The 27178-nt window shown below is 35.9% G+C and overlaps 2 protein-coding genes across 5 annotated transcripts; one reads left to right on the forward strand and one right to left on the reverse strand.

Moving 5' to 3' along the window:
• Positions 1 to 4458: 4458 nt before the first annotated feature.
• On the reverse strand, positions 4459 to 23488 carry LOC110377493 (uncharacterized). 3 transcript variants are annotated; one of them, XM_021336415.3, is made up of 9 exons: positions 22970 to 23488; positions 18297 to 20769; positions 17821 to 18079; positions 9631 to 9747; positions 9231 to 9340; positions 8178 to 8310; positions 7675 to 7812; positions 7189 to 7283; positions 4459 to 6693 (listed from the first exon to the last, which is right to left on the reverse strand). In XM_021336415.3, exons 1-9 carry the CDS (start codon positions 23091 to 23093, stop codon positions 6612 to 6614), a joined length of 3531 nt encoding a protein of 1176 aa, XP_021192090.3. In that variant the 5' UTR covers positions 23094 to 23488; the 3' UTR covers positions 4459 to 6611. The 3 variants fall into 3 exon arrangements, with proteins under 3 accessions (XP_021192090.3, XP_021192089.3, XP_021192091.3); XM_021336414.3 differs by having other exon boundaries at positions 9231 to 9361; XM_021336416.3 differs by lacking the exon at positions 22970 to 23488 and adding an exon at positions 22665 to 22792 and having other exon boundaries at positions 9231 to 9361.
• LOC126054295 (uncharacterized) lies at positions 9820 to 14703 on the forward strand. 2 transcript variants are annotated; one of them, XM_064035648.1, is made up of 5 exons: positions 9820 to 10478; positions 12975 to 13181; positions 13420 to 13536; positions 14187 to 14303; positions 14525 to 14703. In XM_064035648.1, exons 1-5 carry the CDS (start codon positions 10439 to 10441, stop codon positions 14671 to 14673), a joined length of 630 nt encoding a protein of 209 aa, XP_063891718.1. In that variant the 5' UTR covers positions 9820 to 10438; the 3' UTR covers positions 14674 to 14703. The 2 variants fall into 2 exon arrangements, 1 of the variants encoding a protein (XP_063891718.1); XR_010276670.1 differs by lacking the exon at positions 9820 to 10478 and adding an exon at positions 11280 to 12899 and having other exon boundaries at positions 14187 to 14617.
• Positions 23489 to 27178: the final 3690 nt, after the last annotated feature.

Below are 27178 nucleotides of genomic sequence, written 5' to 3' on the forward strand. Positions count from 1 at the left end.
ATAAGGGAGTTTAAGGAATATATACGAGAGTAGGTGCCTAAAAAAAAGATCCCGACGAATTGAGAACCTCCTCCTTTCTGGGAAGTCGGTTAAAAAGTAGAAATTAATGTGGCGTCATAATGTAAATAAGGACTACGGGCATGCCCATAGTGTCCAATACGGTAGATCCGCCACTGCAGCGCAATCACACTAGCGGCTTTGTCGTGTGTATAGGTACGCTCAGTTTATCTACGCAGCTAAAATTCTGCTGCGGTTTCAGATGTCATCATTTGTATACCAGTTATTGCTGTCAACTGTTTCTTTGTAGCTCGAATACCTTTCTCGCGCACGACACCGCCCTTTCGCCAACAAGCGTTGCCGTGCGGAAAATCCGCAAGTGTAAGAGCACTTAGGTACTCCTCAAACATCGGCAAACCAAGGACGCTCGTAAAGGTATCTACTTTGACGAAGTTGATATTTGTCGCAGTGAAAGAAGCCACGCCGAGGCAAACCGGATCACTACAGTTCCTGGCGCAAGTGCTGATACCCTTTCGGCACTGTTATTAAAATTAATCACGAAGGCCGGACTGCAAACTACCGGTCGCGTGACGTAAAATGTGTCTTATCCTACTCGTCTTATATAGGTTTGTTTACAATACTTACCTTCTTGAATGTAGATTATTGGTATTACTTATAGACTTTTACATACGTATTTAGAAATTGGTCTTAACTTACCTGACTATGAAAACTGCAAATCAATTGCAGAGGGCCGCAGATTGCTTTCAACCGGTCCGTTGAAAATCAGCGGGGGATGTTCAGCAATGGTTGTGCTATGACTAAAATTACGAAAAATCTTTAGTTCTAAAAGAATTTTGGATTTGAAGTACCTACCTAATATAAATTCCGATTTTTATTCGTCCTTAGATGACTAAGCAGTTCCGTGTGCGGGCCATAGACATAATAATACTGTTAACTAGTTGTTGATACGTAGGTAGGTACAAGCTTCATTAATTGGTCCTAAAAGCAAATCTAAAAGTGTTGTTTTAACTACTAATGCATGTGCAAAGAAGGAGCTACATTTAGACGGCCTCCAGTCTCCACCCTAAGGTCATTGACCATAAATCGTAAAAAAAAACATGTCGTACATAATGTCACGACGAACACGGTAATGTTGCAAGCGGTACACTTAATATAAAATATCAACAAGTGCACTCGCTTTAGGTCATGACATGATGACAGATTTATCACCTAAAGCTTGTAAGTAGCTTTAGATAAATATTTTTTATCGTGTACCTATTACAATTTAGAGGTTAAAAACTCCTCGACTAGGTTCATCCCTTCCTTTGTAACTGACTCTATAGCAAATAAGAGGCAGAACTTTTATCACCACTCCATATTTTTGCGAATTTCAAGTTTCAAGCATCAATCAAAGATAGTTACTTAGCTAGGTACCTACCACAGACCTACTTATAATTATTACTACATCATAAGCCACTGACTGCTACTGCACTAGGAAGCAAAGCTGTTTCAAATAAACAATTTACAATCTACGACTTTCTTACACTTCACAATAGACTAACATCGATCTTAATCTAGCCTAGAAATACAAAACGTTATAATTCAATTAGGCCTTTCCAATTACATAATTCGGATCGAACAATGTAACCCACTCTTGCTTATTAGAACCCAAGGTTTTAAAATTGTAACTAAAAGTTAATAATTATCTATTCAGGCAGATAGGTGGACTAGTATAATTTAGCACTTGCATAATGACCTCGAAGTAGATTTATCTTATTCTTTTATGTATATTTGATCTCCATTAACAAGAAATTCGATTTTAATCGGCCGACAAGAGTAGGTAATTTTTGTGACATTTGGTAATGTTGAGTTTGTCCCTCCGTACAGTATCAGTCGTACATGACAGGTTATTTCGATAATAACTGATGTAGGTACCTATCTATACGTACATTTACACTTATGCAGCCCATCTTCTTACTGAAAGACGTTACTAGTAAATTAAGTATTTCTAATTTTATGGACAAATCAAATAAAACATCAATAATACACATAACAGATTTATTTGTCTTTTAATTGACAGACAGTTCACATCAAAATACACGTAAAGAGTGACTTACATACTAACATAGATTACAAATAGGCCTTGTTCAAAAAATGGCTTCAAAAACTAAAACTTCTAACAAAAATAACTCGTCAATATTTTATCATTTTCGTATATAACAAACAAAACAATAAATGTTATATTAACCGTAACCAAATAAAAAATACCGTTTAAAAATTTACTTACACTGAAACTATGTTGTCTTTGAGATCTAGTCTTTAAATATCTAGTAACGCAAGTTTTGTTTGCTTTCGGAACCACTACATTCTCCAAGTCTAGTATAAAACGTTCAAATAGGGTCTTATTGTCTTCTCACAAATAGGAAAACATGACCCTGTTAAGTCCTAACAACGAATAGGTACCACGCTAATAACATGAGTACCCAGCTTATATTAAATTTCGTTATAAAATTAAATAGCAAATAAAAGGCAGAACTTTTTAATTAGCACCCTACAATTAGGCGAATTTCAAGCATCAATCATAGATTTCAAATTCGATTTTTAATCTCATTGACAGCGTTAAAATTGAGTGTAGCGTTAGCAAAATTTAATGTTACCACAAAGAGTATATTGCCATTATTTATATTAAAAAGTTATGTTAGTTTGTGCGCGTTATTTCTAATAGGTTGTATGTTATTCATTACAGGTATAAAAAATAAAACTTACGTATCTAAAGATGTTCCTATATTTTCATTTTTTAATTGACCCAGTGTTGTTTTACTTTCAGGATTCGATGTCTTATTTTATATCAGAAGTACATAATATATGGCAACAGCAATATACTCGAGCGATCGTATCTTAATGGCACATTATGTACAAATTAAGCGATAAAGCTGACATTTATAATGTCGTTAAATTTTCAAATCTCTTAGGATTTTCTATGCAGCCCTCGAGCGTTTGTAAAAAACATTCTACATTTATCACACGATTCCGAAGCACCAACCCCAATGATTCTTATCACATTTTTTATACATTAGCGCAGAAGACTTGGTACTTATGCTCGTCATTATATCTACGAGATAACAGTAACAATTTCAATCAAAACTGTCATTCTGTCTTTGGCATATCTAGTACAGAAAACACTTTCTCTTCTTCATGTTTTCACGAGACCAGCTGCGAATGAAACAATTAATTAAAAACTGCACTTGTACAAAACAATCGTAATAAACTATTTTAATCTATAATTACGAAACCCAGGATAATTATGAGCCTTTTAACCTACCTAGTAACTGTGCGAATATGAACTGCGTTTGGTACGAATCCTAAAAATCGCATTCCTGAAAATTCCATCTGAATACAATAGTTTACCTGACATTGGTATGCCCAATTAACGTTAATCAAATTACAACTCTCAAACTCAATTGCATTCCGCGTCACATTCTTATTCAGATTTTATTCAGGTCCGGACCAAACGCAATACAATAGACCTTAAACTAATTCACCCTAAAGGCTCTACACATTCATATAATAAAATGACAAATAGAAAAATCTAATTTGTCACAAACGACAAGAGGTGGGAATCCAAAAATACTACTGAGACAAGACGAACCACTTGACAGTCAGTACAACATTGTATGTGTGACTTTTGGCAAAGCCTGCCAAGTGAGTCGCTTGCCTTAAAATCGAACTACAACTCTACAATTCTTGAATGGAATCGGCTGAACTTACTCGCATGAATCCTCATATAGAAAACAGACTTACCGTGTTCATACGGCAAAATTTCCGTACAAAATGCGATCAGCACCGAATGAGCGCGAATAAGCCCAACCATCTCTAATCCTACAGTAAATCCTTGAATTACACATCTAAAATTCTACTTTAAAATAACCTAATGTCCATAAATGGACGATCAAAGACAACATTTCAAATAATGGCCAAAGGCCCTACGATATGGAATACCTACTTAGTGATAAGCATAGACATCAAAATGTGAAAAAGGTACATTTACTCGCATCAAATATGTTTGTTCGTTTTTCGAGAACCGGATCGTATGCAGAACCACGCGCGTAGTCACGCGCGTAAAACCATGAGTTGTAATGTATGGAAATGTATGAGAGGCCACACCGCTTGCGTAACGTAGACACGCGCGTCGTTACGCGGTGTGGCCTGTCTCATACATTTCCATACATTACAACTCATGGTTACTAACTACGCGCGTGACTACGCGCGTGGTTACGCATACGCATCCGGTCTGCTCGAGCCTGAATGGCATTGCCAACGGCCAAAATAGTAGTTCGACGATCATAACTGTCATTAAGGCTCGAGCAGACCGGATGCGTATGCGTAGTAGTCACGCGCGTAGCGCGTAACCATGAGTTGTAATGTATGGAAATGTAAGACAGCCACACCGCTTGCGTAACGTAGACACGCGCGTCGTTACGCAAGCGGTGTGGCCTGTCTCATACATTTCCATACATTACAACTCATGGTTACGCCGTAACTACGCGCGTGACTACGCGCGTGGTTACGCATACGCATCCGGTCTGCTCGAGCCTTTAAATGTTCAAAAACGCCTGTTTTCTCCATCATATTATCAAAATGGTTTTAAGAATTTAGAGAGTGCGGCCAAAAAGCCAAATTCAATAATTTCATTAAAATAGACTTTCAGTCATATTTTGAAACAAAAAGAAAGATTAGATTCAAAAACTTTCAGCCTTTGTTTGACTTTTTGATAAAGGCATCATCACAATCTAATATTTCTTAATTCCCTGAATTTTCAAAATACAAGATTTTACGATTTTTATTATCTGGTGCTCATTTGGCACAATTGTCATTGCTTTTTAGTTTTTTTTTACAAAATACAAAAATGCCCATTGAGCTCACTACATAAGGTTCAACGTGCAAAATTGTCCGAATCACTTGTATACTAAAGTTACAATATTAATTTTAATATAAAGCGTTCTACAGACGAAAGTCAAAATTTTACCAGTAGAGCACAACAAAAGAAATACAACTCGTCTGTAGACCGCTTTAGGTGCATAACACTATCTTAAGAATATGTACTCTGAGCTAAAAAAAAGTTTTGTACGTGAATATAATTAATGAGGTACGATATGAATGGAGATTGGAAAGTGGTCCACAAGATCAGAAATATTTGAGAAAAATACACATCTTTAATGAATACACAACTAATATCTTCTAGGATTATAATAATGTAGGTCATAAATAAACGTAAATAATCTGAAGAATTGTTTTCCGTATATTTATATAGAGAAATAATGTAGCTCTTTAGATGTAGATTAGATAGAATTTTCCATAAATAGGTACCCAGAGGATTTGTATTTACTTGTTGATTTAGGGAGGGAATATAGAATTAAATATGATCGGACGGCTCATACAAAGACAAACGATAAAGAGGTTTACTAAAAGAAACCAGACATCGTTTTTCTAACTTCAGGGGTAATACAAACTTTTTTAAAGTTACACCCTGTAACGATCACAGACAATAAACTTATAGTAGATAAATCCCGCGGGATTTTCGCTATGCAAAATCGCTAAAGCTTTTACTATCGCTTAGCAAATTATAGGTACTGAATATATCATAACTATGAGGACGAAAAGCTGATATGATATAGTAGTTTTCTTATAAGCAAAGTGCAAATTAACACATTCAAATAGGTATTTGCGTTTTAAACGTGCTTTACTGATACTAAAAAGCGGAATAACAGGGTGTCATATTGTTCAGTTTTACTAATATACAGGTACCTACATCGTGCAAAATCTAATTCCTCAAATTGGAGAAGTAATCAAAATTGGTCCGTATACAATTCCGGTAGAAAAATTAACAGGTTACGTATTGGTTATAATATTTTTGGTAATACTTATGTGATAATAAAAACTAAAACTTATTTTTGAGCAAACATTTACAACTTAGACTAAGGTACGTTATGATATAATGGTAAATTTTGCGGACTCGCTTGCCTATCGAGTTGAGAAATAATTGCCATAAAGTCTAAAGCCTAAACTGTTTTTATCCATGTAGTTTGGTGATAGTTCGCAACTACTAAGACATCAAGTATCATTTGTATCATATAGACAGTAATCAAAAACCTTCTACAAGTAACTAACACTACTGATTCAAAAAAATGGCGCGTATTGACCGCCAAAAAATTCCTAAGGAGTCACACAAAGAATTAATAAGCCCACGCTATTGGCAGCGGAGACATTACAGGGAACCCGGGCAAGACAGGATAGTAAATAACTTGTTCATAACGATATATGCCAGTTGTATCTAAATTTGCAAAAAAACTTGGGCAATCATATATAAATGTGGCATCACCCATATTCCTTAGGACTTCGAAATCATCGGGTTCCGGCCAAAAGATATGTTCTACGGTGACCCAAGAGTTGGTGTAGCCACGAAAGTAGAAGACGGCTGATCCGTATGTGACTAAAACGGGGTAAAATACAGGGCATTCCTTCCCTCGGATTAACATGAAAGCGCCATTGAAGACTAACAAGACACGACACGGTCTTCTAAAGAAAAACGTGTCACTGTCTTGGTTCCCCGTTCCCTAGGGAACTGATACCTGGTAAGTTAGCTTCGTGTCAGAGCTCACTTTAGCAGCGAGTAAGCCGGGATTCTTTAGCGAATACCTGCAAATTAAAAATAAAGGCTTGTATGTAGTAAGCAGTGAGGCATGAATGTTTTAGCGTAGATGTCATGCGCATTAGTACATTTTGACTCTTTTGACTTTTGACTCTTGATATACATATTTAGGTGCAAAGTTATTTAACGTGAGCCGTAAGGAAATTATGTAGCGATGTATGTACGAGTATAGAACGGCATTGTGTGGTCAAACATTCATAGACAAATAAAAATAACATGAAAGCCCAGCAGTTGCACACATAGCAAGCCCGCTTACTAGTTGTAAGGCATAATCATAACTTTTGCTCTAGCAATGCGACAAAAGCCACTTATTTTTTACTATCTCACATTCCTATTCCAAAACAAAAGTTATTTTTTTTATATATAAATTTTTACATAAGACGGGTAAGCCATTTCATGACTTTATTTAAAGGCTCATAGTATTTTTATAATAATTTTAACTTCGATAAATGAATATCATTTTAGTGAGGTTTTCCACTTACCCAAGTCCGCGTTCCTTCAAGCGGCGTATTGTAGCTGGTTTGATACGAGCTCGCCCCTGGCTGTGACTTCCTCGGCCGGTGATGAAGAAAAGCACCTTAAACGATGAACATTAAGGTTCATTTCAGGTGTATTTCACGGTTTACTAGGATAAAACAGCCTGTGGCAAATAATGTAATGTATGTATAATGTAAAAGCAGCCAGGGGGCGACAGCTTCAAGCTGCGACTGCACAGTGAACTGCTGAGTTCTATGGACGCACATACACGAACCGCTCGAGCAGTCGCAACTGATTCGGGCGGTTCGTTTCTTTCAGCTTCAAGGTGTCGCCCCTGGCTGCTTCAAACGGTCCGTGTATTGCCAGCCTTACCGCTTTACAAATTGTGAAGATTGTATATTACATATTAATCTAGTATGCATCAAGAAGTACGTAAAACATATTTGTACAAGAAATGAATCACCAAATAAAACGGGAAAATAAAAACTAACCTGATTGCGACGATTGCCTTCTTCTCGGAGCTTCGATATATGAGTGTCGATGAAAACATCCAACGACTCCTTAGCTTCTTTCACGCGCAAGAAATGTAGGTCAATCGTAGTGGAGTCAGGATTATTCGTTGCATGGTACTGGAAAATTTTACGTAACAATTAGATACGGTATTACGGGATACGGATTAAATAATTTATAGTACAATAGGCATTCTCCAGATCATACAAAAACTGTCCTTTGATATTCAAGAAATTAATTTGGTAATAGATATTCGGTGTTTCATCAACGATTTTTAAACACTATGGGAAATTGTATCAAGAAATGAACCCATTTCAATATTATTTGTAACAGCAATCAAACAGCGAAAATTGAAATAAAAAATCCGATCCAGTAATTATGGGCTGTTTCATTTTTTTTTCTAATTTGTTTATTCCAATTCATGTTTTGTTTTGTGGGAGATTTCTAATATTAATAAATGTGAGCAGAAGGTGAACAAACTTACTTGCATGAGAGCAGCAACAGCCAAACCATTGGCATATTCATATTTCTGCTTATGAAAGTTAGCTAGCTCCGAATAGTAATTGGCAACTTGAGTCATACCGCGACGAATGCAATCTTGTGCTTTCTGGTAGTTTCTGTAAAATAAACGCTAATAATGAGAATATTTACTGATATAATAAAGAGCAAAAATAAAGAAAAAATTGGAAATAAATATATTTATGTATTAAAACAAGAATTTTTGGTTACATATCAATATGCTAAATACCGCTACACGCATTAGCATTTTTTATAGAATATCAAACAGGTACAATCTCGGCGTTCCCAAAATAGTTTTTATACTTTTTTACGTTCGTTTATTAGAATCCAAATAGTAAAAAATATTTTATATTCTCTTAAGATAATAAGCAAATGCGAATTGGTATTATCATAATGTAATTTTCGCATTCAGTGTCAAATTATCACCGTACTACGCAATATAATTATGATAGGTATCAACAATTTGTTTATTGTGCTATCAAATACAGGCTGGTACAAGTTTCATCGATTAATCTATTTCTTAATCGGGAAAAAATATTGCAGCATTTACTTTTCGAATGCTAATCTAATTTTAAAATCTGTAAATTCAATTCCATTCATTGATAACTGATTCGATACTATAAAATAATCCATTAAAGATATGAACCGTCAGGGATATCATTTTATTGCTAAAGTATCATCATCACCTCCCGAGCCTTTTCCCAACTAAGTTGGGGTCGGCTGCCAGCCTAACCGTATGCAGCTGAGTACCAGTGTTTTACAAAGAGTGACTGCATATCGGACCTCCCCAACCCAGTTGCCCGAGCAACCCAATACTAATACCCTCAGGTAAATCTAGTTGTCAGACTTACTGGCTTCTGACTACCCGTACGACTGCCAAAGATGTTCAATGACAGCCGGGGGCCGGGACCTACAGTTTAACGTGCTCTCCGAAACACAGTCATTGATGTCCAAGATATACTAAGAAAGCACATTCAATATGGCTAAAGCGTGTAATAGGGAATTAAGGATAACATACAGATTCCGTCGCGCCAGATGGTTGTCGGCCTCTTCGCGATAAGCGTCTATGGTTGCCATATCCACTTTCTGGTCCTTCTGCAGTAATGGCCATTCTGCCTCCGATAGTTCCTGCAAGAAATCAATTTCGTCCTAAACCCTATGTGTATTAAATTCATTTTAAAATGGCACACAAATAAAGTGGTGATATAAAAGAAATACAATTGAAACTATATGTCATGTAATGTATATGTATGGACTTAAAGTCCATAATAATTTGCACTTAACATTCAATATGATAATAATGACTCAGTACAATTTGAAGATAAAAATTGTATTTTTAAACAAGTCTGAGAATTATCAGTTAACGTTAGTCGTTAATTACTAGAAAAAAAAAAAACAATTAACAAGTCATAATTTACCTTCTTTTGCTCTTGAAGTATCTTGTCCTTGACTTTCATTTCTTCGTTTACAACGAATTTGTTGACTCCATTCTCTTGTTCCAGTACATCATTGCGACCGGTGGACATAAGCAGGGACTGAAAAGAAGATTTGAAGATCAACCATATGAATGAAAGATGAGGTCGACCGTTTTTATCAGCAGTCGTGACTGGTAAAGCCAGGGGCTGGTCACTGCCGTACTTGACTAGATTTCGGTAAAAAATTTAGAAAAGCGCCATCTGCAATCCTCTTCCTAAAGTATTTAATATCTTCAAGTGATAATAGATGGCTCTTTAATCAAAAATTAACTTCCATAAAATATCACTAAAATTATTGAAATCTAAAAATTATTTTATATATTAGTATTACGTAGGAAATCTATCAATTATTTTTATTAAATCTGTACACTATTTTATATACATAAATTATTTTTCTATAATTATTTTTTTGGTTGGCAATAAACCGTGCCAACTGCCAATGCTGAAGTTAGAATTTGAATTTTAATGGCGAGTACAGTACATACAATTTGTGTGTTAAGTTTTCGTCCATTTAAGTGTTTTCTGCTGTTGACTTGCGTTGATTTGAGTTTTACTCATCCGCTGTGTTTTCGGTGAATTAGTGAGTGAGTTGAGCTGTGCTCCTCTGTTTCATTGTTTCACATAACTTGCGAAAAGACGCCATTAGTGTTTAGTATTATTTGCGATAAAGACGCCTTTTGTGATATTTGTGAAATAGACACTGTTATTGTGTTATTAGCGATTAGAGACGCTTGTTTGAGTGCATATAATCATGCCGAGGCGGTGCGAATTGGGATGTTCACACAACCCGGGTAAGTGCTTTCTTTATCAAGTTCATAGTACCTAGGGCCCGATTCTGTTAATAGTATCATTAAGTTATTAATATCAAAATTGAATAGAAATTAAATCGCAATATCAGTTTTAACCATTTCGGGCATTCTGCTACTAATATTTATAAGACCAATCGTATTCCAACGACATTCGATTGGTTGCTATTGGTCTGCCGTTTTGGTTTATAGGTACATATTACCATATTATTCTTAGTCTATATTGCCATATTGCCTCAAAGTCGTGGTGGCCTAGTGGGTAAAGAGCCAACCTCACAAGTATGAGGGCGTGGGTTCGATTCCAGGTCAGGCAAGTACCCATGCAACTTTTCTAAGTTTGTATGTACTTTCTAAGTATATCTTAGAAACCAATGACTGTGTTTCGGATGGCACGTTAAACTGTAGGTCCCGGCTATCATTTAACATCCTTGGCAGTCGTTACGGGTAGTCAGAAGCCAGTAAGTCTGACACCAGTCTAACCAAGGGGTATCGGGTTGCCCGGGTAGCTGGGTTGAGGAGGTCAGATAGGCAGTCGCTCCTTGTACAGCACTGGTACTCAGCTGAATCCGGGAATTATTCCCAATAGTCCCCTCTAGCGCTGTCCTCCGGGGTGACAGCCGGGAATTGTCTTCCCAGTTATCACCGGGGTGACAATTTGTGCCGACTGTTCCCTTTGAAAACTGACTAGAGGGGACAAATGGAAGTCTATTTCTCAGTTGTCACCGGGGGGGTGACATTTGCTACGGTTCCTTCTTCCTTCCTAAGAAAAAAAAATGTAATTACCATAGATTTCAGGTTTTTTATTTATTATGTTACATAGAATCACATAAAAAAATATATATATTATTATTTTAACTAACACAATGTCAACAGGCTTACAAAAATCGATTTTTTTATAGTAGTTAATACTACTATAAAAAACAAAAACAACATTATGTTTCCTATAATAGGCACAATCACAGATAACTTTAATTAATACTAATCACAGATAATCACTAATGGTTAAGTTAAAAGTGCTTATTAGTCGCATGCTTATTTGTAACACAGTTTGTAATCTTGTTAAATTAAATAAAATTAAGAAAACGATTGGTGTTAATAGAAATTAATAATATGTGATGTACCTATTAAAGGAAACACAATGTTGTTTGTTATAAGAAATAAAAACCTGAAATCTATGATAATTACATTTTTTTTTCTTTGGAAGATTCTATGTAGCATAATAAATAAAAAACCTGAAATCTATGGTAATTACATTTTTTTTTCTTTGGAAGGAAGAAGGAACCGTAGCAAATGTCACCCCCCCGGTGACAACTGAGAAATAGACTTCCCATTTGTCCCCTCTAGTCAGTTTTCAAAGGGAACAGTCGGCACAAATTGTCACCCCGGTGATAACTGGGAAGACAATTCCCGGCTATCACCCCGGAGGACAGCGCTAGAGGGGACTATTACTACATAGTATAAAACAAAGTCGCTTTTTCTGTCATGTGTCATGTTGTATGTCCCTATGAACGCTCAAATCTTTAAAACTACGCAACGGATTTTGATGCGGTTTTTTTTAATAGATAGAGTAACTCATGAGAAGGTTTTTATGTATAATAACATCTATTAAATAATGGAGAAATACTGTTACCCGTGCGAAGCCGGGGCGGGTCGCTAGTTGGGAATAATTCGAATCCGGTTAGACTGGAAGCCGACCCCAACATAGTTGGGAAAAGGCTCGGAGGATGATGATATTGCCATATTGCAATCGTAAATCGTTTGCAGACAATATGATTCATTATTGAATCACAGAAAAGGATAAACACGTTTATTTAAAAGAAAAAATAGTGGAATGCCACATACGCTTCAATCGTAATTGAGTCGTGATTGGATCTCAGTCGGATGTGAATCGCATGTCGCTAAAGTAAAATTAGCAGGGGCAGGATTCTGCGCAATTTTTTCTTTGAAATAAACGTTTTTATCCTTTTCTGTCATTCAATAATGAATCATTTTGTCTGCAAATGATTTACGATTGCAATATGGCAATATAGACTAAGAATATTATGGTAATATAGACCAAAATGGCAGACCAATCGCAAACCAATCGAATGTCGTTGGAATACGATTGGTCTTATATTAGTAACAGAATGCCCGATATGGTTAAAAAAGCTGTTGCGATGCAATTTCTATTCAATTTTGACATTATTAACTTAACAGAATCGGGCCCCAGAATCGTGCTCCTGAAAGCTCCTAGTCATCCGGATAAACTTGTCATCACGGGAGATACCAACTCAGTCAATTATAAGGTTGGGCGTTTAGAGAAACACAGTTCCTTACGAGTAACCATTTATTACTGAATCCCATATGAAATGATACATGATTTAATAAGATAGACATACATAGATAGACACGCGCACACATACATAGGTAATAGGTATTCATTCATACATACACTATACAATATCAGCATACAAACTTCATATTTTTGTAATTTATTTTCAGGTGTGACACAACATCAATTTCCACACCCAGAAAAGAATCCTGAGTTATTCAAAGCCTGGGTTAATATAGTTGGTGGAAAACTGGAGACTGCAGATGATATCAAATTTTACAGAAAGCGAGTCATCTGTGACATACATTTTGCAGACAAGTTTAAGAATCGCAACAACCGTTTAAATAACATAGCTGTTCCTACTCTCCATCTTCAGGGTAAGATTTAGATCTTTATTCTTGAACTAGATCGCAATGCCACCTACTGAGTTAAAATTGCCATTAAGAAAACAAAATTCTTAATTATTCACAATTAAACTGAACTGAAATCTTTTAGGCCACCTGTTTGCAGTATATTAATATTTAATTGGATATAAAATGCAGTTCATTCACCCCTTAACCAACTCGGTGAAGGTTGTTGTTTAGTGGGATCTTAGACTTGTTTTACTATTTCCAGGTGCTCCATCACAAGATGCTCATATGCCTCCTGCAACTCCACATATACCAACTGAACTTCCTATGCCTGAACATAATATATGGAATCTGCCTTCTACATCAAAGCAAATAGTCACTGGTACGTAAATGCTTGGCTACCTACATTCTCAAATTATGTTTAACTAGCTGCCATAATTAAATACTGCATTTTTTATAATAATAATCCCCATGGGGCCACCTTGACGTGATGGGGAAGGCATGAACGCTTAAAGAAGTCAGTAAGAACTAGACGACCCTGTGCCAATTGGTAAACATGAGGTACCATCAGAAAATATAGTCATAACACCTCGGCTAACCCTTTCCAACTAACGGTCCCAACTTCCCAACTAACCTTCCCTTTCCCTTTACCTTCTCTTCAGTGTCTGATAAAATATATATCTTATTACTTTAAAATATGTACTCTGCAGTCACCTTCTCTCTTTCACCTCTTAACTTTTCTTTTTCTTAAGTTTTAAAACATTGCTCCTAATATAATTTAATGCGACTACGAAATAGAGTAATAATACCCCAGGCGGGTACCGGAGCTAATCGCGATGGAGAATCCCGCCCCTTGTATTCTGGGTGGGGCGACGCTTTTAAATTTCATTTTTTTCATAGATACCTTTAAGGCCACCTGTTTGCAGTATAGTAATATTTAATTGGATATAAAATACTGTTCATTCACCCCTTAACCAACTCGGTGAAGGTTGTTGTTTAGTGGGATCTTAGACTTGTTTTTACTATTTCCAGGTGCTCCATCACAAGATGCTCATATGCCTCCTGCAACTCCACATATACCAACTGAACTTCCTATGCCTGAACATAATATATGGGATCTGCCTTCTACATCAAAGCAAATAATCACTGGTATGTAAACGCTTGGCTACCTACATTCTCAAATTATGTTTAACTAGCTACCATAATTAATTACTGCATTAAGTAATATGTAACTGTTGTGTAGTCATTACAAACACACTTCAACTTGATTTATTGTAATGACAATTTAGGTTAATAATCCTCATGTAACTCACACTAGTAATTTTGATGTTTACAATGACAATGGTGAATTATTATTATTTTATTTTCAGCTGCACCTCCCAATGCGTGTGTTATAGCAGCAGAACATAATTATTGCAGTAAACATGGTATACAACAAAGACGGAAACTTAAAGGAGACAAAAGTAAGTGCCAATGTAGTTTATACCATAAGATATCCAAAAAAAATGTTTATACATAGGCTACTTTTTATCTGGGTGTGGAAAGTAGTAAAGTAAAAGTTTTTTTTGAAAAACTGAAATCAACTTCATCGCTGGAGAATGAATTAAAGATTTCAAGATTCCAAATGAAGAATTTAAAAACCGAAATTATTCGGTTACGTAAACGGAGTAGTAGTTTGAAAGAAAGATTAGCCAGCGTTGATAAAATTAGCAATACAAATTGTTTAAAAAAAATAACGAGAAATATGACAACTGCAGCAAAAATATTCACAAACATGCAGTACACCCAAACTCACAAGAGAGCTCGTGGGCGGAGGTTTACTTTAAAGGAAAAAGTTTTGTCTCTCTCCATGTACAAAAAGAGTCCCAAGAGTTATACTCTTTTATATAAATACTTTACATTGCCCTCTATAAAATCATTAAAAGGCTTCTTGCGAAAATTGAAATAGAGTCGGGGCTAAATAAGTTTTATTCATAAAATGAGAAAGACTGTGAAGGAATTAAGTCCAGAAGATCGCCTCTGCTGTCTTATTTTTGACGAGATGTCAATATCGCCGCAGATCCATTACGACGGATCTAAGGATAAATTAAAGGGATTCGCTTGGCGTAGTAAAAAAATTGCTGACCATGTTTTAGTTTACATGGTCAAAGGATTAAAGAAAAATTTAAACAGCCTGTTGCATACTTTTTTACAAATTCTGTTAACAAAGCAGAATTAAAAGCCTTGACTATAAAAGTCATTAAATATGTTCAGGGTACAGGGCTTAATATTTTGTGCACAGTGTGCGACCAAAGCACAGTAAATGTCAGTGTAGTGAATGAAATTATTGAAGATAGTAGAATAAAATTCATAAAAGAAAATAAGGAATGGAGACATGATGTAATGGAAGTAGGGAAATCTAAAATTATCCCATTATTTGATGTCCCTCATTTATTGAAAGGGTAAGAAACAATTTACTTACGAAGGACTTAAAATATTTCGACTTCGAAGAAAAGGTTGAAAAGACGATAAAATGGGAATATTACCAGAAAATTTATGAAGCGGACAAATTACATGGTGAATTAAAAATATGTCAGAAACTAACTGATGAACATATTTATGTGGAGAAAATAAAAAATGAAGGTCAAACACGCAACCCAAATTTTTAGCCGCAGTGTTGCTACAGCTGCAGAACATTTATCTGCTAGGGGCGATTTATCTAATGAGTGCCGCCAAGTAATTACATTTACCAAAATGATGGACAATTTATTTGATTCCTTAAATTCAAGCTCATTTAATATGATACATGGAAAAATGTATAAATGTGGTGTTAGAAACAATTCTCCTCATCATGAATTATGGGAAAATGCCAAAAAGGTATTAAAATCAATAAAATTTATTAAAGTTAAAAAAGAAAAGGAAAATAAAATAAGATTAATTGAAACGAGTTCGGTACCTTCAATAAAAATTTTATACGTACTATTGAGGGCATGCAACAGTTGTGGAAAATATTATCCCAAAATATTTATTTGATACAATGATGACCAGAAACTTTAACCAGGACCCACTGGAAAATTTTTGGGAACATTAGAAGTTTTGGGGTGAGGAATACGGCACCCAACACAATTAGCTTTGAAGGTGCCTATAAATCACTTCTTTTAAATAATTATAACTCACCCCATTCACTTAACGCTAACTGTGAAAATGATGACAATGATTGTCTTCAGACATTGAGTTTCTTTTTGGAAGACAAACTTTTAGAAAACACTTCTAATGTTCCCAGTAATGAGGTTCTACCATTTCAGCAAGAAGAAAATGACGAAATTGAGGTGCCTTTTATAAATTTAAATTCTGAGCCTGCTGATGCTGGTCAGGCCAATTATGTATGTGGGTGGGTGCTGGCTAAATGTTTTAAAAAAGTTGCTAAATCATGCAGGCACTGCAAAACTGAACTAACTGGCGACAGTCAATTAAAATCAAATAGTTATATAAGGGCAAAAGAATATACAAAAGGAAAACATTGTCTGTTGTATCCCAATATAGTGGCGGAAAAAGTTTTAAAGACATACAAAATATTGTAGTAGAAATTTTGAAAAGAATGTGCCAAAAACTAAATTAAAAGAAAAGATAAAAATGTTTTTAGACATATTTGTGGATTATCCTTTCACCTGCGATATCCACAAGATAGAATTAAGAAATGTTTTGAAAACATTACAATAAATATTTTGGTATATAGTTGGTGCCGCTCAATTAATCGAATTTTATCAGGTAAAATCCAATATCGTGATGAGGATGATGAAACTAAACTTTCAGCACAAATTTATTACAATAAACATAAACATAAGTAAATATGATTTTTATTTAATTCCAGGTCGCCTACTAAGTACTTTCTAAATGTTCCTACATAACGTTGTTCTGTTGAGTTGTAGTAATCTGTGTTGTATTTCCATATTTCAATAAATAACTATTTTCTACATTCTGTGGCTATATTTTGTAAGTACGTACGTATGAACAAATTCCCTAGAATATCTATAGACGGTTATTCGTCATCTCGACACACTAAACTCACCACGAATGTGTCGAGTTGGTGAAACTCAAAATTTGTACATTTATCATGTCGTCAACTCGCCACGTCAAGATTTTAATTCGTGTCCAGTTAGTGAAACTTAGATTTTATCACTTTTATGTTTTCGCCAAGTTTGGGAATCAACTTTTCGCGTTTCAAACGTTTGCAAAATGGACGTTCAGTGGCCGATGATGTTTGTGACACAATGTATCCAGTTGGCGAAAACATAAAAGTGATAAAATCTAAGTTTCACTAACTGGACACGAATGAAAATCTTGAGTGGCGAGTTGACGACATGATAAATGTACAAATTTCGAGTTTCACCAACTCGACACTTTAATGGTGAGTTTAGTCTGTCGAGATGACGAATAACCTGTAGACAATACTGATGTATACATGTGTGTGAAATGGGATGTACGCACACATAAACAATTTGTTTCGGCAGACGATACCAGATGGCGCTTCAAAAATCGTTTGAAGGTTGCAGAAAAAAATCGAAGTGGGTTCTCTATTCCCAATCTATTTACTATACTCTATGGGTAAAGCGATTGCAATAACATTTGTCACAGAGATACATGGAGACTTATACTAGGGAAACAAACACATTGTAAATGTAATTACCTCAACAGTAGCGTTGAAATTATTATCATGAGCCATCAGCAACTCCGTAAGAGTGTCCTTATCAACATCAGGGAACAAATTGTAAAGCTTGTCCCTTGTCATCTTGGCGGCCAAGTCTGTTGGCATGTTATTACGCCATTCTGCTACGTCTTTCTGGTAAATAGCAAGTGCCATATCCATGTCCATAATCTCTTTGAAGTCTGGAACCTCCGGCTCTTTGCCTGCCAGAGACAATTCGGCCTCCTTCATAGCGATTTGTCTGAAATGAAGCAAGTAAGACGGTAAGGGACCAATTTGGATTTACAGATACTTATTGCATTTTGTGTTAGACCGAAATAGATAGAAGTTGCTTGGCAAGGTCTTTAGATAAAGCGATTCCGTCACTGTTAATTTGATATTGCGTGTCAAGGATAAGTTTAAAGCTTGCTCGTGCTAAGTAACTTCTATGTATCTCGGCATCACAGTAAGACGCTTACCTCGCGAACTCTTCGTCTTGCTGCATCATAGCCGCGGCACGATTGGCGTGCTCGTCGAGCTGAAACGTCAATGATTCCATCCATAACGCATTGATTTCATTCAATAATGATAGCGGGATGCTAACCCTAGGCACAATATAGTCTGGGTATTGCATGTCTTTCCTCCCAAACCTCTCATCTAACTCAGCTATCAAAGCGCTCCCCAAATCAACATTAACTATAACGTCTTCGTCATTATCGCTAACACTAGAGCCATCCTCGTCATCACTTATGTCTAAGCTAAGATCATTTTTTAATGTAAACTCTGAAGCGCCAGCTGACAGGCCCGAAGGTCCAGCTTCAGCGTCGTCAACATCTGGCTCTCCGCGACGGAATCTGCGTATCTTGAGGCAATGTTTCGAATAATGATTGTCAGCAATCACTACATTCTGTTCAATCTGTCGTTTTATTTGAATAGTTTCGTCCGACATTGCGACTTCACGTTTCTTTTTCTGTGATTGAGACACGTTCGCTGTAACAGGAACTTTATCTTCTATTGGTTCAGTTTTAAGTTCGTCTGGTGTAGACAAATCAGGTATAATACTGTAATTAGCCAAACACGAACATTGCTCAAAACTTTCTTCTTCTGGATCAGATTGCTCTTCTTCTTCAACAGTTTTAAACTGGTTATTGTTCATTCCATCAAGCACAATTTCTACACTCCAATTAACGTCACCGCAACATTTATCGAAAATATCCCGTAGATCCGAACGTGCAATGTTCTTGAATAGCTTTCTAAAAGCTATGAAATGTTTTTCTTCATGAGGACACCTGTAAGCATTTGTGATGAAACCTTCATTAGTCATGCTGCTTTTATCGAGCATCCTTTTCTGTGGGATCTTTTCACGATCGAATGAAATATGAAATTGATTAATATTACGAGGCGTAGCAGAAATAACTTTGAATGAGCTGTTAACATTTGTGTCTCCAATTTCCATACATGTGCTGCTAGACATTGTTTCAACTGGAACTGTTTGGTTTTCATTTGAACTAGACTGTTCAGATGCATCAGCCCATGGAGGCATAAACATTGATATTTTACTCCAGTCTTGACAATCAGTTACGTTCTGCATCAAAGATTCCGCTGAGTCAAATGATGGTGTTGCCGGGGGTGACGAGTTAAGCTTTCTTTGTGGCTTAGCCTGGGTTACCGAAGTGGTAATAGTAGTGCTCAATTTTGGTTCAGAAGTAACAGCTGCATTTGCAAACCTTTTCAGTGGAGCCGCAGAAGCCGCACCTTGATCGTCAGTATCCCAATTATCACCATTCTCCCATTCTTTTTCCACTTTTTCTATTTCTTCCAGTTTTTTCTGTGCTTCCATGTATAATTTTATTTTTTTCTGTTCCTCATTTAATAAATCATCTTCATGTTCAATTTCAACATCATCACTTTTTGGTTCCTTGACATCCACAAGTGGCTTTAAACATGGAGTATTGTCATCATGCTTTTCTGGACTATTGTTGGTTCTCGGTTGCTGTGTCTGAACGTTTACTGTTGACGGGGAGGAGCGAAATGAATCAGTATTCGCCACTGTGTTAGTGGCAGTGGCTCGTGCAGAAGGACGATCTTGCATACGAGCATTTGGTTTAGGTGGAGGTGACTCTTCTTTCGGAATAGGAGGTATCAATCTTTTTACGGGAGGATTCATGCCGGCAGGATACGACAGTCCATACGACTTTCTTAAAATATCTCCAGTTACACCATCGCGGTAGTTTTCTAGCATGCGTTTAATGTTCACCAAAGGCACATTGTGCATATTTCTTTTAACAAGCTGATGGGCTTTCTTAGCCCACGGCGTGTTGGGCTCTACAACTTCAATTATGTACCCGTTCGACACACCTTCTCTTAAGTAAGGCTCCATCTCCCATAATTCAACATTGGTATTGTCAATGATGACTGGGCTTAATCCACTTCTCAATGCATTTCTAGCTCTGTTGTGATTCCATGAGTGTGCCTCGGAGAGTCTGTATTTATCATACTGGTATTGTCCTCTGACCATAAAATAGTCATCAGTAGACAAAATGTATGTTTTATAGTGGTTTGGACTTGGTCCAAACATCATATTTATGATTTGTCGGGCCAAATGTGACTTTCCACTACCAGGCACACCTCTCATCAGAATCAGTATTCTGTTGCCTTGATTGTGATGAACTAGAATTTCCTTGACCTGATTTGTCCAGAGGTTATCATTGTGTTGGACTGGTTTTTGAACGATTTTTGGTATAGCACCAGTGGCCTGTGCAGGTTGTGAAGCTGAAGCCGCATATGAAACTGAAGGTTGAATGGGATTTGCGGGTTGTGGTTGTGTTACTATTGGATTCAGTAGAGATACTGTGTGCGCTGGTAGCATTTCGGTAGTTGATGGCTGTTCTTCTTCACAAATTATATTGCCATCATTTGTCATATTCATGATCGCATCCACAGATAGGTTCACTGGCAAAGAGGATAAAAAAAATCAAATTAAAAACATAAATAAATTGTTGTAGAAAACAAACAGTTTGTTTGATAGCTTATTTTAAAACTATCACAGCTTTTGCTAACTGTACTCGTCTGCCTAAATAATGTCTATTAAAGTTACTAATAAATAAGCTTTATTAATGTTCAAGTTTACTTATGTTTCACGATAGTTACAGTTATTAGTACTTATTAGATAACACTTGATAGCAGCTGTTATGAAAAGAAGTGAAAACAAACTAGGGTCATTTATAAATCATTACTTGAAACTATATGGCTAAGGGGATTCCCCAGAATTAACAAAAAGTATGTTCAGGGGATTTTCGTTGCTGTGAGCGTGAGGGCTTATCGATGTGGTTATATTTGTTTTTCATTGTTACAATATGTCATTATATTTTTATCGCCTTTAATTAACAGAATATTAAAATAGGTAATAGTTACCGGTACTTGATCAACTGAATAATCACTTAAATCATGGTAATAGTTCAATTTATTCATTTTTGAACATATTAGAATTATTTTTATTGTAAATCCACCTGAATCTTGAATAAGTATGACAAGAATGAGGATGGCATAATAATACTGTAATTGTAGGATGTTCGTGATATAAATCCATTTCCTAGAATGTGAAGTTTCAGTCCATTATACTATACATATGTATATGATTTGACATCTTTTGATGTTCTCTACATACAAAACAAAAGGTTAGTAAGACGAAGGGCTTTTGGATAATTAACTTTTGATTATTAACTACTGGCCCCTGTTTCACACAAATAAGAATATTAAAGTAATGACATACCTGAACAATCTATTATTTAAATATTAGACAAACCTAGTCCCAACTAATAAAAACACAATAAAAGAATTATGTAATTTAGTGCAGTCGCTTAGAAATTATAAGCATAAATACATTACACATTTCTATGGATATAGTGATAATATAGATTAAGCTAATTCAAGGCAAAAATTAATGATTAAGTCTGTTTATTAATACCCTATTAAGGTTCTAAATTGGCTCATTTGGAATTAGCAGCAGCAGTCAACATAATTATAGCAATTAGTCTCACATACTTTTTAATTTAAAAACTTTCTAAATGCATACTCAAATTAATATTAGTACAAGTGCAACTTGCTAGATGTTTCGAAAGAGCTTTATGCCTAGGCTTGTTTGAAATTAAAAAAATACCTTGACTGTGAAGTTATAAAATGCTTGCTGAATTATGAACCAATAAATCTAGTCAATATATACATACATACTTACTAAAAGATTACATAGTATATTCATGGTGCGCTAAGCAAATAATAATAACGCAAATAAAACCACTGGACTTGAAAAGAATATCTGATAAGCACCAAGTAAACCACAAAATGATACAGTATTAGAATTCAATAGCTATTATAAGTTCACTGTGAAAGAGTTGTATTATAAGAAACGGGCTATTGATTACAGCACACAAGGTCTCTTTCAGACTAAACAAAGCAACCCTTCAAACTCATCTTTTATGTACAGGTATTGATGCAGTTATAAATAAGTATTTGAACAAAGAGGAGCCCAGACAGAGGGGAGAGGTGGAGGGCAAGGTGCAAGGGGGACGCTGCCCTTCACAGCTCCCCGCAACCCCTTCCCTGCCCGGGCTGCAGCAAATACTTGTTGTCAAACACACCAAATCAATAACATGATAAAATTGCTTGTTATACTTATAGAAGGCCCACATGTTGAATCAAGAATTGTTTATCAACTCTTAAAACCATAACAAACATCTTTACAACTTTTGTTTGATAACAACCCAACATGTCAACAAACCACACTGTTGTTATTATAACTTAACACTGAACTTGAATTTTACCATGTTACTAATGACATTATGTTATACCTGTGCCGCCAACATGACGAATGTCCTGCCTCCGAGGCCCCTGGAGATGGACTGAACTCCCACCCTATGAATATGGATTTTACGAAAAGTGCATCTAGGTTTGTCATCCTTGTTCCGCATATTAGCATCCTGTAACGACCTACCTACCTACATGCAGCATAGGTACCATTTATTGACCGATAACATCGAAACTGCGTTTCGAGTGCCTCGATAATTTACTACGCCGCGCAGCCAATCGGAGGTCTTGAGGTACACAGCTGCATTTCGCTGTAACTTTACACAATAAAATTTGGTTTTCTACTTACAATCACCGTCGCAGCTCTCAACAACAGCTGAAATTACATCTTTACTCATCACATTGCCGAACATGTTCATTAGATTGTCGATAACATCAGAAAAGTTATTTTCTTCATCTCCGCAGGGCTCCATGGTTGCACCGATAAAACCACAAAGATATTGTAACTTAAAACCAATCCTCTCTTTAACACTTCTGTTGAAACTATCTTCTCTTTCACTATTTTGTGTTATTATATTAAAATAAAAACGAAATACATCATTACACAGAGTCGGAACGGGGAACTTCGAACTGAACGAATAATTCAATGAAATCGAATCACTTGAGCCAACGTGAGACTGGAGCGAGCCAATGACGTGCGTGCGGAACTCAGCGGAACTTGACAGTTAATGAACCACAAAGAAAAAGAATGAACGAAATACAACCAATAGCATGCAAGCTGATAGTGCTATAGAAAAGGAACAAAGGAACGCGCAAGGTAAAAAACCTACAAGACGTCAACAAACTACAAAGCCTCCCCTATCGAAACAGGGAAATCCAGAAATTTGTAGGGTTGCCGCATTTCATTAGTACATTTGCACTAAAAATTGTTGCTGATAGCAGATAGCATAATGCAACTACAGTGGGAAAGATAGTTTTAATTTCCTTTTTTTAATTATTTGTATTTTTTTTTGTTTTACTTAATTTAAGCTTGTATATATTATTACTGTAAAGATCGAACAATAAACTCCCATTAAATATTAATGTATACTTTCTTTCTATTGAAATAACTGTACTTTGTATGGAGAAAGGTGAGACTTTTTACTACGACTACACTGCATGTGCATAGGCAAATCAAAAAATTTACCCATAATATAGGAGCTTATTGCTAAATATTCATTCATCAGGGTGTAGTGACAATCCTTTACAGTATTTTTTACTTTTGATTTTATTCAGTAATTGCTTTTACGAATTAGCAAAGCCTAAAAAATCATCATAATCAATCATAATGTGATATCGATGTTTTTATTTAAATCGACTTGCTTAGAAATTGGGTCGTGCACAGTTCATTAGCAACATCGTTTTTATTTTTAAATTGCAACAATTGGATAGGGATTCATTTGACCATAGATAACATTTAAGTCCAGATAATGTACATTACTTTTGGGTTATGTGCTCTTTTCCCGCATTTTCGGGGAATTGAGGGTTAGAGAGAGAGAAGAGCACGTGGATTGATAGAAAACACACACTTAACCCGGACAATCCAAACCATACTGAGATCAGGCTGTTTTAGGTAGGTATATCCAAATAATAATAACGATTTCAATCGAAACAGGGGCCCGATTCTCCTAAGTTAATAATGTCAAAAACGAATAGAAATCGAATCGCAATATATGATCGAAATAGCTGGGCCCCGATTCTCCTAATTTTACTTAAGCGTCATACGATTCACGTTCGACTCGATTCGACTGATATCCGATCCCGACTCGATTACGATTGAAGCGTATGTGGCATTCCGCTATTTTTTCTTTGAAATAAACGTTTTTATCCTTTTCTGTCATTCAATAATGAATCATTTTGTCTGTAAATGATTTACGATTGCAAAATGATTGTACAGCAAACTATCGTATGGACCAAAATCACCAAAATAGCAGACCAATCGCACACCAATCAAATGTCAATCGAATACGATTGGTCTTTTATTAGTAGCAGAAAGCCCGATATAGTTAAAACTGCTATTGCGATCTGCTGGCTCATTCGCTAACTTTCGAATTCTCAGATGTCAACTGGCCTCAGTTGTCATCGGAAATTTGATGTCAACCGATAAGTTCAAAACATTGGTATTCTGTATCGCATGAAGGGGATATCGGTGGATATCGTTACACGGTTGCTGACGCCAAAACTACGATGACAATTTGACAGCTCTATTTTTTTATCCATTATCCATTATGTCCACTGGGCTTACGGAATCGCAATATAACGTTTATCGATACAGAAACAGCTGTCAAAATGAGTAATGGTGGATATCAGCCTGATGACGTCATCTCATTTGGTAACTGGCGTTAGCGAATAAGAAAATAGCTGTTTGACAATTTACTAATGTGCACTTTACCAATTGATGATATCTGCGAGCTGTCAGTGGAGTTAGCGAATAAGGCTACAGATTGCGATTCTATTGCTATTCGATTTTGACAATATTAACTTAGGAGAATTGGGCCCTTTTAACCTTATCGGCCACATACGCGTCAATCGTAGTCGAGTCATGATTGGATCGCAGTCGAATGTAAATCGTATGTTGCTTAAGTAAAATTAGCAGAATCGGCCCCCTGGGTTCAAATCTGATTTTTTCCTTTATTCAATAAATACCTACATTACATTATAGGCCACAAGTTTAGTCTTATCTTAATTCTTGATGTGGGTACTTAAATTAATGAAAAAGTAATATTCTCACAGCACTCGTATTGTCTGTTCATTAAATTGATGTAGTCTTAAAAAGTTTGCATGTTTAATTTACCTAAAAACATAATAAAAACAACATTTGGTACGCTTGGTACACTACTGGAAGGAACGGAACGTCATATCTTTTCAACGTCATATAATTTTGAGGTCGTATAAAGAAACGTACTTGTCACTAACAAAAAAAAAAGTGAAAAAAAATTGGAATAAAATGAAAAAAGAAGTCAGTCAGATTATTATTCCATCTGGGCCCAGCAGGGCCAAGGCCTGCCGGGGCTGCGGGATTATTCGAAAGAGTTACCGCGGCCCTGGTACATAAAAGGCTCACGACGGAACATGACGGTTTTTAGTCAGTAAGAGTCTCACACTCCATCACCCACCGCTGCTAACCCACAGCATCAAATGATCCCTATTTCATGATATTTGACGTCGTTAAAAAAAGTCAGATTGTTATCGGAATGTCCCGAGAGATTTTGAAAATAATATAACCAAAAATCTGACTTTCTTAAAAACCGAGCCGCATATAGGGCTCGTGCAATGACCTGTTTTAACCTTGGCATTTTAACAACGGCACAGAAATGTGGTAGGTCCAACACCATATATCATTGTCATGGGGACTATATATTTTTTCAATTCTCAGAAGAAATCCCCCCATTTTTTACTTTGTTTAAGAAAAATCATAGAAAAATAGACAAAACGGACGTCGGGGAATCAAGATTTTTTTTCTATTGGCAGCACTCGTCTATGACAGTCTACGCATAGACATAATATTAGTAAACAGGACTGCGCATATAAACCTAAAAAACGAGCCGAGTGAAACAGTTAGTACAGAGGCTGTCTGTCCCTTTCTAATAGGGTGACTATGAGATTAAGCTATGTGAGACAAATCCGAATTTGCTAAGATTATTAAACGCAGATTGGTATTGAAGTTTTAACTTACACAGTTTGTGACCTTAAGATACTTATAAAGGCTTTTGATAATTAGCGGGAATTAGCAGTATAAAAGCAGGAAGATTCGAAGTGAAGACTGTTTTTTTTTGTATTTCTACTTCATATATAGACTGCTGAGCCATTTATGTCGCCTTTCTTCATTTTTTGGGAAGCTATAACAATAGTACAACAGTTTTAAAATCCATCACCCATATTTTCACTCATTACAAGAATTCATGGGCACCCTAGTTGTTTGGTTTACGAAAATGTTATTATTAGCTAACCTGTGGAACGATATATTGCAACCACCATAGGATTCACTTTTACAAGTATAAACGCAACACTTTTTCACCATTTAAGTAGTTTAAATTGATTTAATACAAAAAAGTATAAACAAAATTTTAAATGCTGATTACGCGCCAAGAATATTCAGGGTTACCGCTAGAAAATAAAAAAAAAGCAAAATAAAAATTTATGTTGTTTATGTTTTAATAATAAATACGAATAAATTAATGCGATTGTTATTAATTTGTTGACTTACAATTGTTAAAATAAGATACAAATTTTATGTGATTCAATTGTTTTTTGGGAAGACAAAACTTTTGATCACAACATTTTTTTATGCTGGCAAGGTGTTAGAAAGAGACAAACAGCCTCCGTTCGAACTATCCCTCTCGGCTCGGATTTGCCTCTGTGTATTATGCAACCAATTTAGTACCTTATTGCGTTAGAATAGAGTTCATTTTCGTAAATATATATTTTGAGCGTGCGCAATCTTGTTTAGTAATATTATATCTATGCAGTCTACGTGAAAGCCGATTTGACAATTTGTTTGTTGTTTGACATTTCATTC

This window comes from Helicoverpa armigera, chromosome 7, assembly GCF_030705265.1.
Source record: "Helicoverpa armigera isolate CAAS_96S chromosome 7, ASM3070526v1, whole genome shotgun sequence".
Lineage (NCBI taxonomy): Eukaryota > Metazoa > Arthropoda > Insecta > Lepidoptera > Noctuidae > Helicoverpa > Helicoverpa armigera.

What these genes read in the sequence shown, in the direction of transcription:
- LOC126054295 (XM_064035648.1), top strand. Translation starts at nt 10,439, where the DNA reads ATGCCGAGGCGGTGCGAATTGGGATGTTCACACAACCCGG. An exon ending in ATCAAAGCAAATAGTCACTG is followed by an intron (nt 13,537 to 14,186) that starts GTACGTAAATGC and finishes TACTATTTCCAG; the next exon opens with GTGCTCCATCACAAGATGCT. An exon ending in ATCAAAGCAAATAATCACTG is followed by an intron (nt 14,304 to 14,524) that starts GTATGTAAACGC and finishes TTTTATTTTCAG; the next exon opens with CTGCACCTCCCAATGCGTGT.
- LOC110377493 (XM_021336414.3), bottom strand. Translation starts at nt 23,093, where the DNA reads ATGGAGCCCTGCGGAGATGAAGAAAATAACTTTTCTGATGTTATCGAC. An exon ending in ATTTCAACGCTACTGTTGAG is followed by an intron (nt 9,748 to 17,820) that starts GTAATTACATTT and finishes TCTTCTTTTCAG; the next exon opens with TCCCTGCTTATGTCCACCGG. An exon ending in CATCTGGCGCGACGGAATCT is followed by an intron (nt 8,311 to 9,230) that starts GTATGTTATCCT and finishes TTTATTTTACAG; the next exon opens with AAACTACCAGAAAGCACAAG.